General features: G+C 39.0%; 1 protein-coding gene across 1 annotated transcript in view; it reads right to left on the reverse strand.

The window, feature by feature from the left end:
• The window catches only part of LOC134311905 (B-cell scaffold protein with ankyrin repeats-like), a 100439-nt gene that overhangs the window by 62016 nt on the left and 23086 nt on the right, over positions 1-15337 (reverse strand). The window contains exons 5-7 of the mRNA XM_062993554.1: positions 12425-12567; positions 12121-12235; positions 4343-4539 (exon numbers count right to left, since the gene is read on the reverse strand). Of these exons, the coding sequence (XP_062849624.1) occupies positions 4343-4539; positions 12121-12235; positions 12425-12567 (455 nt within the window). The remainder of the gene's footprint in view (positions 1-4342; positions 4540-12120; positions 12236-12424; positions 12568-15337) is intronic.

Raw genomic sequence — 15337 nt, forward strand, 5'->3', positions numbered from 1 at the left:
AGTAGTGTACATTCTAAATTGTAGTGTATATTTTACTATATTTTCTTTTAGTTTTCATGTTTTAATTGCTTATCTCTCTTGTTTTAATTTCGTATTTCCCAAATTGTAGGGTATATTTTACAATATTTTCTTTTAATTTTTCATGTTCTTAATTTTTATCTCTCTTGTTTGAATTTCATGTTCTTAATTGTAACTAAATGTTTGCAAGAAGTCTTTCTGAGGTTCTAGATCTCAGGAATGTTTTAATGCTTTTAATTTTTCCTTATGTAAAGCACTTTGAATTGCCACTGTGTATGAAAGGTGCTATACAAATAAACTTGCCTTGCCTTGCCTTTTGTATTTCCCCTTTCCCTCAAAATTCCCTGATTGTAACATCCTCCGCCGCTTGCTCTGACTGAGGAAATCCACAGATTATTATGCATGCAGTCGCTGGCCGCTTCTTTTCGCCGACCAGAGGCATAGTATTAATTAATTGTGTATGGACAGACAAGCTATGCTATATTGCGTCATCCATCCCTCATACAGGAACCTCAACCAGTCAGCAGAGGTGTTTATAGAGATTGTTTATTTATTAGGATTTTCACATCATGCTTTACACTTTGGTTACGTTAATGGCAACTTGCATGTCTTTGGACTGTGTGAGAAAACCAACACAGATGCAGGAAGAACATGCAAACACTACACTGCAGCAATGATGAACCCAGTTGACCATCCCTCACTGAGGCACAGCAAATTGTGCTTGTTGGACAACTAGCCATTTCGATGCACAGATTTTCAATAGGCTTGAATGTTGGTAATAATTTTGCTATTTGGGTTGCACCACAATCTTTTTTACACACAAATGGAAACAATGCAAACCCCTAGGTAAATTACCAAAATGTTATAATATAATGGTTGCAGGGAGACACACATCTACTGTCTGGCTATCAAGGTGTCTGCCTTGTTTTTATTTGTGAGCAGTAAAGATTGTGGTGAAGTGCAGGACTCTTGTGGGCATGTCTATAACCTGACAAGCAGAACGAATAAGAACAAAAAGCCTATTAAGACGTAACAATGTAAATGATGATTGTGAACTAGGCCTTATTGTCCACCACTGGTACAAGACCTCACAAAACCTAATTCCTTACTTATTTACTCAATATACAGTCACTGTATGGCCAACTTTGGTGACTGTTAAGGCTTTCCACATTATTTTGGAGTGTGTCTGATAATTCTTTCCCATATTCCCACACAGGAAAAAACATACCTGTTTCCACAGTGAAGGAGATGAACTAACGATTGTTGTGCTAGCACTGATGCACCACTGCTTTCACATAATCACATGAAAATCTTCTTTCCCTTAAAGCTTCTTTGAGCGTGCAAAAAGGTGGAAATCAGATGGCGCTAAATCCGGACTATAAACTCTCTCTCAGTCTCTCAGGCATGACCAATTACTACTCCTCCCACCCTAACTGTTTCCCAACAAAAATATAAAAGTGCAGAAACATATTATGTAGCCCACATTTCAAGCAAATGTCTACATATTTAAGTTTGTGCACCTGTTGATACTTGTTTTGATTGAAACTGCTGAATCCTTTAGTTATAGTGGTGTAGTGGTGTACACAGACTTTTGGCAATGTAGTATGTTCTACAAGGACATCATTGTTGTATTTAGCTTAAAAGTACTCAAGAAAAATGAAAGTAAATGTAGATTAGTGGAACTGGACCAGCCAACAAAGTTAAAAGCTGGAAAAAGACTACCACATTCACTGGAATAATTAAGAGCTGGGGTTAGGTACAATATTGATTAATTAGACTAGGCTTGTGTTTTGGAAAGCCCTCTAAGGGACCTGTACTTCAGTAAAACTCCTTTGTCCACAACGTTGCCAACCCTAGGGAAGTGCCAGTGTTTCTCTGAGGGAGTGTGTGCTGTGCTGCTTTGGCTCACCAAAAGAACTCTTGCTCTAGGTATAGTGGTGTACACAGTCTATTGGCAGTGTAGTATATTCTTCAAGGACATCTGTCAAATAGACACAGTTCTAGTAAACATGTAATGTAGTCATGTAGCATAGGTGGTTTTCCTGACCTGTCGCCTCACAGCAAGAAGGTCCTGGGTTCGATCCCCAGGTGGGGCGGTCCGGGTCCTTTTCTGTGTGGAGTTTGCATGTTCTCCCCGTGTCTGCGTGGGTTTACTCCGGGTGCTCCGGTTTCCTCCCACAGTCCAAAGACATGCAAGTGAGGTAAATTGAAGATACTAAATTATCCATGACTGTGTTTGATATAACCTTGTGAACTGATGAACCTTGTGTATTGAGTAACTACCGTTCCTGTCATGAATGTAACCAAAGAGTGAAAAACATGACGTTAAAATCCTAATAAACAAAGTATAGAGTATAGTAGTATAGTAAAAGTTCTTGCCAGCTTAAATATTAAGCAGAGTAGAAGACTAATTTGTAATCTTGACAGAAGTACTTTGTGCTGTGTTGTGCTGTTGCATTTTGACAATAATATTAAAAACATCCTCAGAAGACTTATTTCCTAAGTACTTGGTTAATGCATTCACTGATCTATTTGTGGATACCTCTTAAATGCTTATCATTAGTGAATAAATGCAGCATGCTGAACCTCCTCTGAGCTTTTATCTGGGTGTTGTAGATCTCAACACAAACATTCACTACATTTAGCAGCAAGAAAAACATTATAGTGTTATCTTGTCACTTATCAGTTCTAAATTGTTCCCTTGGACCCTCCCAGTGCTTCCAACAACAGACAGACTTGATAGCAAAACAAGCTGTAATGTCCCTGCTCCAACAATGTCCTTACCCACCATCTGATCTCAGGCCAGCCATAAAAGTAGACACCTCAGAAGCTTGACAAAGTATGGAAACGTTTACTACCAATAAACTCTGAGATCACATGGTCTAAGAGGCGCACACAGTAATTGCACTTCATTTATTGTTGTATTTGTACTTAATGTTGTGATTGTCTCTTTACATGGACAATGATGTACCTTGTAAGCAACTTTATTTGATTTTCTCACATTTAGTTATGCTAACATGTTGAGAAGCTTTATCAGTGGGTGCTAATTTAAGAGACCTTAAAGGACTGACAAATGCATGTGGACTTTATAAGTATTTTATTTCTTGTAGTTTTCATGATGTTTGCTGAAGAAAGAGAGGGAGAGAGAGAAATAAATCTTCAAAAACATCTGTAGGAAGCATGCCCATTAGTTCACTAGACCGGTGCAGCTACACTCACAGTAACTCAAACAACACTCTAATCCATATAAAGTCTTTGCATGAATTAATACAAAGAAACATATCGACCCCTGACATTGACTTTTTAACAATGGAACCTTGTATTCAGCCATGGTAATAGCCATATCAGCTGACATGGCATTAAGAAACAAACAGTTAACCAAATAAACAAACCCCTGTCCAGACAGACTTAAATAAAGTTATTTTAAACATGTACAGCCGTACCTTGAAACGCAACGTCAATTGGGTCTGGGACTGGCGTTGAGTTTAAAAGGCGTTGAGTTTTAAGGTATTTTCTCCCCATAAGGATGTATGGGAAACCTGTTAATGCATTCCATGGTCCTGTGGAACTGCATATATTTTAGGCTAATGTAAAATAATGGGGTTGTTTTTGACACTTATACACTGAAAATAAACAAATATAATATAAAAAACACAAATACAATTAAAAAACAGTTAACAAAAATACAATAACCTGCACTTAACTTCTTTAGTGTTTTCTTATCGTGGAAATGGTTGATCTTGGAATACCGTATTCCTTAGCAAGTTCACATGAGAAGCAGCAAAATCGCTTTGGCACTGGCTGTGTTGTTATTTCCTATGGAGTATGGCATTAAGTTACCTTAAGCTTTTTTTACCGATAAGTGTTTTAGACTCTCGGAAAAGCTGATTCTTACAATTTCTCAGAACCCTGAGCTGTAACACAAGTTTAAAAGTGAAACAGGAGGAAAATCCAGCTGAACACAAATGCATGTGGACGCTTCGAGTGAATTTGATGGTTATTTCACACATATGCATATTCGTCTCATGTTCGCACTTTAATGACGTTTTACCACACCAATCAAGCCAAGCTGAACAAAGCAGCAGTTAGAGCATGTGGAGTTTAAGGAAAACGTTGAGTTTAAGGGTACAAATTTCTCGATTTAGAGTGTTGAGTTTCAAAGATTTTGAGTTGAGGGGACATTGAGTTACAAGGTACCACTGTATTTAAATAAGTGACAAGTTACCTACAGAAATGTAAGTAACTTTGGGTTTTTCATCTGTGTGGTGATACATTATTTTGCAAGGTACATTTTATTCATATGAAATAGCAGCCCAACACTTACCAGTGATTCCTGCAGGAGAGTGTGGAGCTGTGAGTGCCCATGTGCATGTGCCCGTGCTAAAGGTGTGTGTCCCAGTCGATTGGGGCTCCTTAGGGCTTGCTGGGCTCCAGGGCACTGCAGCAAAATGCTGGCCAGGTCTTTTAGTCCATGCTGAGCTGCAAAATGCAGTAGAGTGGGAATGTCATCTGATGAGGATACTGCAGAAGAGCACACAAATGTATGGTAATGTGAAAAATTACTGTTACATAACACTTTTATACTACTTTTATATTAGTTTTATATTATATAACTTTATTACATAAATATTATGTTTCTGTTTATTTTAGCTAAACTAAATTAGGCACATCAGTAAACCATTTGCTTTAGGTCTCACCACAGCGTATTATTGGAGTTCAACCCTAACTAAAAAGAAAAAGCTGAGGTAAAATTGATTAAGAGTAAAATGTATCATGCAATTAATAATAGCATGTCATAGCAGAGATGGGGACTCGAGTCTGCGACTCGGCTCCGAGTCACACACACAGCGACTTTAGACTCAACTCAGACTCGTTTCAAATGACTCAGACTCGACTCGTGACTCGCAAAAATTGACTTGTGGACAACAAAAGTCAGCAACATTAGTTATGTGTGACAATTACATATATATACATATATATGTGTGTATATGATCCAACATCATTCTGATCGTGTCATTTTCTGCTCTCTAATAACACTCCAGCTGTTTTAACATGCAATGCCTGCAATAAGTAAATGTTCCAGCCAGCTTCCGGCGTAGTGATGAAGTGTCGCTCCCTCCTTAAAAAGGTGGAATACCCTACGTAGTGCACTTCACAGTAACAGATAATGTAAATGGAACGCTCCTACAGAATTGGCGCTAATGATTGTAAGAACCGCTTTCTGAACCAATCAGACCTTATGATTTTAATTTTTAGTAAGAAATGTTTGCAGCATCACACAAATGATTGTCAATGAAACGCTTGATTGGCTTTCTAATGAGTTAGTGTTTTACTTCACAACTGGGAAAAGTTTGGAGGTTTAATTATAAGCACATTTACAAAATAACGGATTATATTCCTAATGGGACAACACACGGTTATAAATTTAATAGCATCTGGAACAACATAAGCTAAGGTAAGCAGTATTATGGTTTTTTTGCTGTGTTTGGGATTTTGGCCGCTGTGTCGTGATTTATTGCGCTTTTGTTTTGCAATGAAAACAAAACGTCAGTTTAAGCTATTAACTGGTACCTAGGAAAGTAAAGACACAAAATAAAACGTCAAAATACAGTCGCTAATCTGTTGTTGTTTTTATCTGAACTTACATATTATTTGTTTTCTCATGACTTGACTCGGATTCTAGCCTAAAGACTCGTGACTTGACTCGGACTCTAGCCCAAAGACTCGTGACTCGACTCGGACTCGTATTTTGTGACTTGTGAACATCTCTGTGTCATAGCCATTAGCAAACACTGGAGCATTAGCAGAAACTTGGCCTGCTGTAAACCTGACCAGGATAATGCGGCTGATTAAAGTTAAATGGTGTAAAATCATGTTTATCTTTAGTCTTGATCATTTAGAATTATTTTTACGGACAAAATAAATATTTTTAAAGAAAAGTTTCATCACATGTTTATCATCCTAGCCCTGTTGGATTTAAAGCAAAATAAAACATGCTGGATCCTTATTGATTTGGAAGCTGTGTCAAGGGTTAGCCCGTTTCATGACCTTAATTGTTGAGTTCAAACTCCAGCTTAACGTGTAGGGGTTAGAAAAGCAAAGGCAAAACAAAGTGAGAGTTGGCGTTATTGCCTGATATCTACTGTACATTGTACCACATACCAACTCTCAGTTTAAAGCACTATTTTTGTTAGTTGTGTTTAGTTGAATATAAAGAGATAATTTGGGAAACTTTTTGAACAACAAGAAAATGTATGTAGGCTGTAGCCAGTTTATAGCCACTTGTGATGACTGGCACTGCTTGCGGAATACAACGTGTAGGCTAGAATCAACGATCACTTATTGGTTACAGGATCAATACCTGCTGTTAAACTGATTACATCATCAATCAGGTCTCTTTAATTATTTAGAACTACTACCATGATTAGTACCAGGCCATGATCTACTACCCTTATATTGTGTTTGGGTCAAATTTGACCCGTTTTTAAGTTCAGGTATGTAAAAAGTACCCTTTGCTTTTTTGTATTGTAACAAGATTTCATAAAAAAAATAAATTTTCATAATTTTAGTCCATTCTGAATGTCTCTAATAAAAAAAGTGACATTTGTGGTGTTATGGGTCAAATATGACCAGGCATAGAATACTGGCTGTTGCGTCTATTACATAAAAGGTGTGGGTTGCTCTGTGGTTCAAATCTGGCTCAATTTGCCCCACCACACATACACACACACACACACACACACACAGACAGACACACAAGCAAGTGGTCCTAGACATGACAAATGGTCTTCAGGGGCACAATATAACATGTAATAATTTCTTCACGTCCTATGACCAAGAACTGCTGAAGAAGAAGCTGACCATGGTGGGAACGGTCAGGAAAAACAAACCTGAGCTTCCTCTTGCACTTCTTGGAACATAGGACAGAGCACCTCTCTCCTCGAAGTTCGCATTCTTAGAGAGAACCACAATTGTGTCAAACTGTCCAAAAAAACCCCAGAAATGTCATTGTGATGTCCACTCTCCACAAGGATGCTGCTGTGAGCAGTAGGGAGGACAAAAAGCCAGATATGATCCTGGATTATAACAAAAACAAAGGAGGAGTTGACAATCTGGACTAGGTCACTGGCACATACACATGCAAGCGAAAGACAAAAAGGTGGCCAATGGCAGTCTTTTATAATATATTGTATGTTTCTGCATACAATGCATTTGTGGTGTGGACGGAAATAAATCCTGGATGGAACATCAGAAAAACCTTCAAAAAGAGGCTTTTTTTGGAATAGTTGGGGAGGACTCTGGTATATTCCCACATTGAAAGACGCCAGCGGCTGCCCCGAACCGAAGCCTCTGTCAATTTGGTGAGAGAGCTTCAGGCTACACCCACACCAGCATCCTGTACATGGAACCAGACAGGCGATGCTAGGGGGAACAAGAGATAGAGGTGCCAGTCCTGCCCCTCCAACAAGGACAGAAAAACTAGCACCACTTGCCACACATGTAAGAAACACATCTGCAAGGAGCACACTAAAACAATCACATACTGTGATATATGCATGTAAACAACACACACATGCACACACACAAAATATTGTTTTTATGTTCAATTTATAGTTTAATTTTCAATTTACACCTGCTATTCTGAGTAAAATAAAGTTGGTTTTATGAAAAAGTGAAAAAATCTATACGGGTCAAAATTGACCCGTAGCAGCACTGATGTCACTATAGATAATAATGTTTAGATAAAAAAAAAAAATACAAACAATATTTGCTCAGTGTGCTCTGATATTAGTCTGTTAGACTCAGATAATATCCTTACATTGTTTCTTCACTATAGGAAATTCACTACAATGTATTTAAACAGGGTTTTTTTATTGAAAATGAGTGGTATATTGTGAGATGAAAAGTTTATGGAGCCAAAAAAATACAATTAAAAACAGTGTTTACATGGATGTAAATACAAACTAAGTTAGCTATGAGGTGAGAAACAAAATTGGATGATAACTATTGTTTTTGAGTATTTTTTGAGGCTGTTTTAAATCGGGTCAAATTTGACCCGCTAACACTAAAGATGTGCGCAGCTTTCTAACACAATACAAGGGTTAAGTGTCTAAAAACCTGTGATATCGTGATAAAACCTTCATGTCTGTTTTGGCAGCATATTACAGTATGGGTGCCTCCAACACATCTGGTTCAGTCCCGGTTACAAGCTGTGAAACACTTGGCATGTTTTCCCAAAATCTCAGGCAGGCCCTCTTTCTGGGCAGGGGCCGCAGATCCACCCTGGGGCCCTCACCACCAAAACAGAAGGGCAGGCCCTCTCTCCCTGGGCAGGGTCGGCATATCGCCTGGGTAAATTTTTTTCCATTCAGTAAATTGTTTGTCCAAGTCCAAAATTCACTCCCCCAGGTTCCTCCCCATCACAGCAGGCCCTCTTTCTGGGCAGGGGCCAGCAGAAATTCTCCACCACCACCACAGGACAGGCCTTCTCTCTGGGCAGACTTGGTGGATTGTCTGGTTGAATTGTTTTTTTCACTTCAGGTATTCCCCAGGTACTTTGATTTCCTCCCACCTTCCAGAAACATGCCAGTTCATGAATTATTGTATCTAAATTTCCTCCAGATATGTGTGATGCTGTAATGGACTTGCACCTCATTCGGTGTGTATTTCCACCTTGTAGCTGTAATGCAGATTAAACAGTAGACCAACAGAGACACTATAAGCTACAGTACATTTGTAAATGTTGGGAGGTGTAGTAGTGCCAACAGTCATGCTAAGTTCACACAACACGACTTTTAAAGTGGTCAGATCACTGTACAGTTCACACTACACAATTTGATCTTTTGTATTCAGGAGTCTTTTAAGTCATGGATTTTACTCTACACAATTGATCTGAGATAGGGGGTCACACCCTACATGATCTATCACCAGGAGGAATCTCAGACTAGTTTGTCTGGTCTCCCAAGCTACGCTTTGTCACAAAAACATACGCAAGAAGTGACTATGGTATGGTATAATTATACCATTATAGAAGGAACGTCATCAAGAAGCGAGCAATCCAAGGTGTTTGTGTTGGGTGAAGGAGTGGATTGGACTACGTGACCAGCAGGCATTGTCTGTTTTGCAGAGAAAGTTGGAGGTAAATAAATATTGTTTTGCAATGCAACATTGATATTATGGTTTGCCGTGGACGGTAAGGTCACAAATACTGTAAAGCTTGTGTGTGCCGATGTATTCCTATAGACACTATATTATGCCCCTGCCACCCCCACCCCCCAAACACCCCCCTCTCATTGGCTGTAGTTCAACACCACTCACTGCCAGTCACAACCTGATCACAACACTTTTCACACTACAGGATATTTAGTCACCAACAGTTCCAGACATTTAGCACGCTAGATGTTTTTCTTGAATCTGCGAGCGGTCGATGAGTGATCGGTGAGCTGCTCAGATCGAGTCGTTTACAGTTCACATCTAGCAATCCAAAACATTTTTCAAGGCCCGAGCCAACGCCGATTTGCCTCCGAGCTTGTGCATCTGTTGGCGACCAAAAATCAGGGCAAAAATTGCTTCTTAAACTGGAGTATATTCCTCAAATTCAGTTGCTGTTTAAGCGAACAATTGAATTATGCATGTGAAATTTTGACACTCTAGACATTCGCTTGAAAATGTGGGCTACATAATATGTTGTATGAGGGCTCTTGAAAAAGGTTCCACAATTTTATATTTTGGTTGGAAATGGTGAGGGCGGGAGGAGTAGAACTTGGTCGTGTCTGAGAGACTGATAGAGCTTATGGTGAAGATTTAGCGCCATCTGATTTCCACCGTTTTGGACAATCAAAGAAACTTTAAAGGGGCGAAGATTTTCATGTGATGATGTTAAAGCAGCACTGCATCAGTTGCTACATGCTCAACCAAAAACATTTTTTGCTGACTGCATTAAACAGGTATGACACTGGGAAAATGACTGTAGAAAAGTGATGAACTTTTTGAAGAACCGTATGAACATGAAGTGTGAACTTTTTGAAGAACCGTATATCAAAAACATGCCAGCAGGTAGACAGACTTCCTCAAATTGTCCCTCTATCGAGTGTGTACTGCTCTGCAGTAGAGTATTCCCAGGGTGTATTACCACATTGTGGCTGGTATTTTTGAAAACCTGGGATGATCTGGGAGGAGGTTTAGTGAAGAGGTGCATTGCAAATGTCAGTGAGCAAAGGCCATTAAAATTAAAGACTTTGACAAGTACATGAATATTGCTTTTAGACACCATGCTAAGGATGTAAAATGTGCTAAAATATTCACTGAGCGGGTGAATTAGAATCTATTATTAGTGTGTGTGTGTGTGTGTGTTTATGTAAAAAGCAAAAATAAAAAAGGTAGAGGGGTGGAATAAAATCTGTGTGAAGTCATTCACCTCCTTTGCCTGTTCAAATAGGTTTGACACGGGGGGTATGAATGACTTAATAGTAATCTGGTGTCATTTCGAGCAGTCAAGACCAGACATACCTAATAATTGCTTCTCAGCAGACTCAGGATGAGCTGTTTGAAGTCATATTTTTAAAAATGAAACATAGCTATCTATTTGTACTTCTATTACTGGTGGAAGATGAAAAAGCTACATTTAACCACTGACATTATGTTACTTGTCAGTTTCTCATATTACATTTTGCCATAGCATCTATTTTAAAGGCAGTATTTTTACTTCCAGGGCAGTGTAACGAGCCCTAACTCAGTGACTAGAAAAACAAGGATTTAATCAATACAGGTTTTGTTAAGATACGTCTAGTGCACATTGCACTATTAAGACTTATACACAATGTTTGTTGGCTTGGTACTTAGAAATATGAAAAAAAGATTGTATTTATAAGCATAAACAAAAAACAATGCTAAACTCCAGAGTCAAATAGGAGTGAGGTTTATTGTGTAATATCTTAAGATTTTTTGTCAGAAGGGCCTTCTAGTGTTTTTCTGCTCCACATTGATTAGTAAGTCGGGTTTCTTAATTATTAATGAATACATTTTTTTTTCTATTTATTTATGCATTTTCTCCTGATTTAGCGTAGTCAATCTGTCTTCCACTGCTGGGGATCCCCGATTCCATTCAAGGAGGGTTTTGTGCAGCTGCTTGGCCATAAAAGCTTTTGAAGAACAGTTCTTGTGCAGATGTTACACTGTAGAATAGTGTATTGAGCACCACGTAGCCTGATACTTTACAAGCTGTTGGTAAATCTAGCCATGTCATAAGGGCAGCATTTACATTGACCAGGTCAGCTCTTGGGAGCATAATTTTAATATACTGACTTGTTGAGTGCGGCATGGTGGCTCAGTGGGTAGCACTGCCACATCCCAGCAAGAAGGTCCTGGATTTGATCCCCAGGTGGGATGGTCTGGGTCCTTTCTGTGTGGAGTTTGCATGTTCTCCCTGTGTCGGCGTGGGTTTCTTCCGGGAGCTCCAGTTTCCTCCCACAATCCAAAGACATGCAAGTGAAGTGAATTGGAGATACAAAGTTGTCCATGACTGTTTGACATTAAACTTGTGAGGAGATGACTCTTGTGTAACGAGTAACATTGTCATGAATGTAACCAAAGTGTTTAAACATGACGCTAAAATCCTAATAAATAAATAAACTGACTTATTTAAAAGACACCGGAAGAGTTTAGTGCTATATAAAACCAACCATAGCAATTGGTGTCGCTCAGCAGCATGGGAAAGCAGTTGGTAAAAATCAATCAATAAATAAACACAGCCAATAAGACAGATTCTTTACATATTTTGCTGTAATTAAAAAAAAAAAGTAGGTCACACAGCACTATCATTAGCAGTAGTGTGTTTGAGTGCCCTGGGTTTGAGCTGTGCTGGATTAAAGAAGCAAAGGTCTGTGACACATGTCCATGCTACAAGTCTAGACTAATGCTCCTCTCCCCTTTATTTATTCATTAAACAGAATGAAGAATGAGTTGCCAGAAGCATTTGTCTTTACAAACAGGTCAAGGATCAGTGTGATCAGATTCTAGGTAGAAGATATTTCATCATTTGCTTGTGTTGAACTGAGCTATAGTCAGCTTTTGAGAATTATACTGACCTACAGAGTCACTTACCTGCAGCCAGACTCTGATCATGCTGCAGAGCTTGGAAACCTCCAGTAGGCATTTTTTTCATCATGCTGGAAGCCAGAATGTGATCTAGTTTCTCTGTGGAGGAGACCTGAAAAGCCTGGAAATCAGACAGATACAGTCAGAAAATGTATGTTTAAAAATTGTCAAATAATTCTCAAGTGTCAAAGCAGTTTAAGTAGAATAATTAGTATAATTTGTGTTTGACCTGTTCTATGTAAGAAAAAAAAAAACATGCCAAGCTGTTTGCTTAATCAAGCTGTTAATGTGTTTGGGGTGTTTGCATAACCTGAAGCATGAAGTTCACCGGGTCTGCAGCCTGTTTAAGCAGGCGGGAGATTTCCCCCATAGCGGTGTAGTAGTGTAGGCAAGCAGTGCCCTTGATCACACCTCCACAGTACAGTGTTACAACTACACTTCCAGCTGGAAAATCTGTAACATACAATTAATATCCTCAATAAAGCAAATCATTTATATTTCTCTGTTTTAAAAGTCATAGCTTATTAAACTAGAATAAGTGGAAAAATAATTTTAGAAATTATATAATGTACACAGCCATAACATTAAAGCCACCTCCTTGTTTCTACACTCACTGTCCTTTTTATCAGCTCCACTTACCATATAGAAGCACTTTGTAGTTCTACAATTACTGACTGTAGTCCATCTGTTTCTCTACACACCTTCCTATCTAGTTGGTCCACCTTGTAGATGTAAAGTCAGAGACGATCTCTCATCTATTGCTGCTGGTCGTCTTTGACATCTTCATCAGTGGTCACAGGTCGCTGCCCACGGGGCACTGTTGGCTGGATATATTTTTGGTTGGTGGACTATTCTCAGTCCAGCAGTGACAGTGAGGTGTTTAAAAACTCCATCAGTGCTGCTGTGTCTTATTCACTCATACCAGCACAACACACACTAACACACCACCACCATGTCAGTGTCACTGCAGTGCTGAGAATGATCCACCACCTAAATAATACCTGCTCTGTAGTGGTCCTGGGAGAGTCCTGACCATTAAAGAACAGCATGAAAGGGGGCTAACAAAGCATGCAGAGAAACAGATGGACTACAGTCAGTAATTGTAGAACTACAAAATGCTTCTATATGGTAAGTGGAGCTGATAAAATGAACAGTGAGTGTAAAAACAAGGAGGTGGTTTTAATGTTATGGTTGATCGGTGTATAATACAGATACCATGACAGACATTCTCCATTTGGTATAAACAATCTGAATTTTTTTTTAATGTTTTTACTGTGCTTTGAGGATGCAGTGATGGAAACTGTCTGACAGATGTTTGACGAAGCATGCCCGTGCACATCTGGTGATATCTACCTGTGAATGCTGTAACATCTGAGGGATTAGTCCTGGTCTAAGGTTTAAAATCCTAAGTCTGTCATGGTATCTGTATTATATGTAATAATGCTCATGTCATAGGTGTCTTTTACATCTGTGAGGGCACCAACACTGGAAGATGAAATTTTAAATGTCACCTCTAAGCTAGCTACAATAAACCATATAATTTCATATTTTCATTCTGGAAATACCACATATTGCAAAAAAATCAGTAGTTTTCAGCCTTGCCCTTCATGCACAGACATTGTTCCAGTTTACCTGAATTTGTAACTATATTATGCGCACTGTAATGCATTAAATATCTAAAATGTAATGGCGAAAACAGGCAGACGAGCCTCAGCACATGAGTATACAAGGGCGCGCTTCCCACACACAGTAGACAACAAATTAGAATCTATCGTGCAGATTGTTAATACCAGGTAGAATAATATTGTGGCTAAAAGCCAGAAACTCAATATGGAGAATTTGACATGATTAATAAATACAAGGTGACCAAGGAATAATAAAACAAAATACAATGTCTAGGACCCACTACAAAGAAAAGTGGACTAAAGGGTATCGTGCAGACTGAGAACTGTATGTTGCCTGCAACAAACCAAGTTCTCAAAAAAAACAACTTTGTGCTACTCATTGTTGACTCCTAACAGTGTTGACACCCTGATCATGCACTTCCTTTGCACTCCAAGTTGATTTACCATTGTGTATCACTGGAGGAAAAAGGAAACCCCTTGTGGCACAATTGGGTCATTGCTGGGTCATTGTGTTATCCCAATACTGGAGCAGACAGGGCAACCCTCAGGGCATCTCAGCTTTAATAGAAAATAGGTGAGAAATAGACAGAAAAACGTTGTGATATTCATGGAGAAGCATTCCACCTGGAGTGCATAAGCACTCACAAGTCACAGGTGACTCATTACAAGAATGACAGGTCACACTGTGACTCCATGCTCCCTCCGCCCTCCCTCTTAACATGGATAAACTGCCAAATCTTTTTTAGCATCCACCCTGTTACATAAAATCCTTGTAATCACAATGAGGAATGTTGTTTAACTGCTGGATTTGTGGATTAGTGATACTTTTTTGGTGCAAGCCTTGACTCATACTTGCTGAGACTGAATCTCATTTTTACACCGTTTTATGTTCCTAGCCTAAAGTAGCCTGTCCTAACCTTTTTGGAAAGTGTTGCTGATATAAATTGTAGAATATGCACATTTTCAAGACTCGTGTGGCACAGTGGTAAAACGTTGTGCTGTCGGGCAGTCAGGTATCTACATACAGACATCATGGGCTATGTCTGGAGGGAGGAGGAAAACTAGGCCTATTATTTTGAAAAAAACGGACCCTTTGGAACCCTCACCAGGATAAAGCTGTGTTTTTATTACTTAAAAAAAAAAAAAAAAAAAAAAAAAAAAAAAAAATATATATATACAGTGTATCACAAAAGTGAGTACACCCCTCACATTTCTGCAAATATTTCATTATATCTTTTCATGGGACAACACTATAGAAATAAAACTTGGATATAACTTAGAGTAGTCAGTGTACAGCTTGTATAGCAGTGTAGATTTACTGTCTTCTGAAAATAACTCAACACACAGCCATTAATGTCTAAATGGCTGGCAACATAAGTGAGTACACCCCACAGTGAACATGTCCAAATTGTGCCCAAAGTGTCAATATTTTGTGTGACCACCGTTATTATCCAGCACTGCCTTAACCCTCCTGGGCATGGAATTCACCAGAGCTGCACAGGTTGCTACTGGAATCCTCTTCCACTCCTCCATGATGACATCACGGAGCTGGTGGATGTTAGACACCTTGAACTCCTCCATCTTCCACTTGAGGATGC

Source organism: Trichomycterus rosablanca, chromosome 4 (genome assembly GCF_030014385.1).
Source record: "Trichomycterus rosablanca isolate fTriRos1 chromosome 4, fTriRos1.hap1, whole genome shotgun sequence".
In the NCBI taxonomy this organism is placed as follows: domain Eukaryota; kingdom Metazoa; phylum Chordata; class Actinopteri; order Siluriformes; family Trichomycteridae; genus Trichomycterus; species Trichomycterus rosablanca.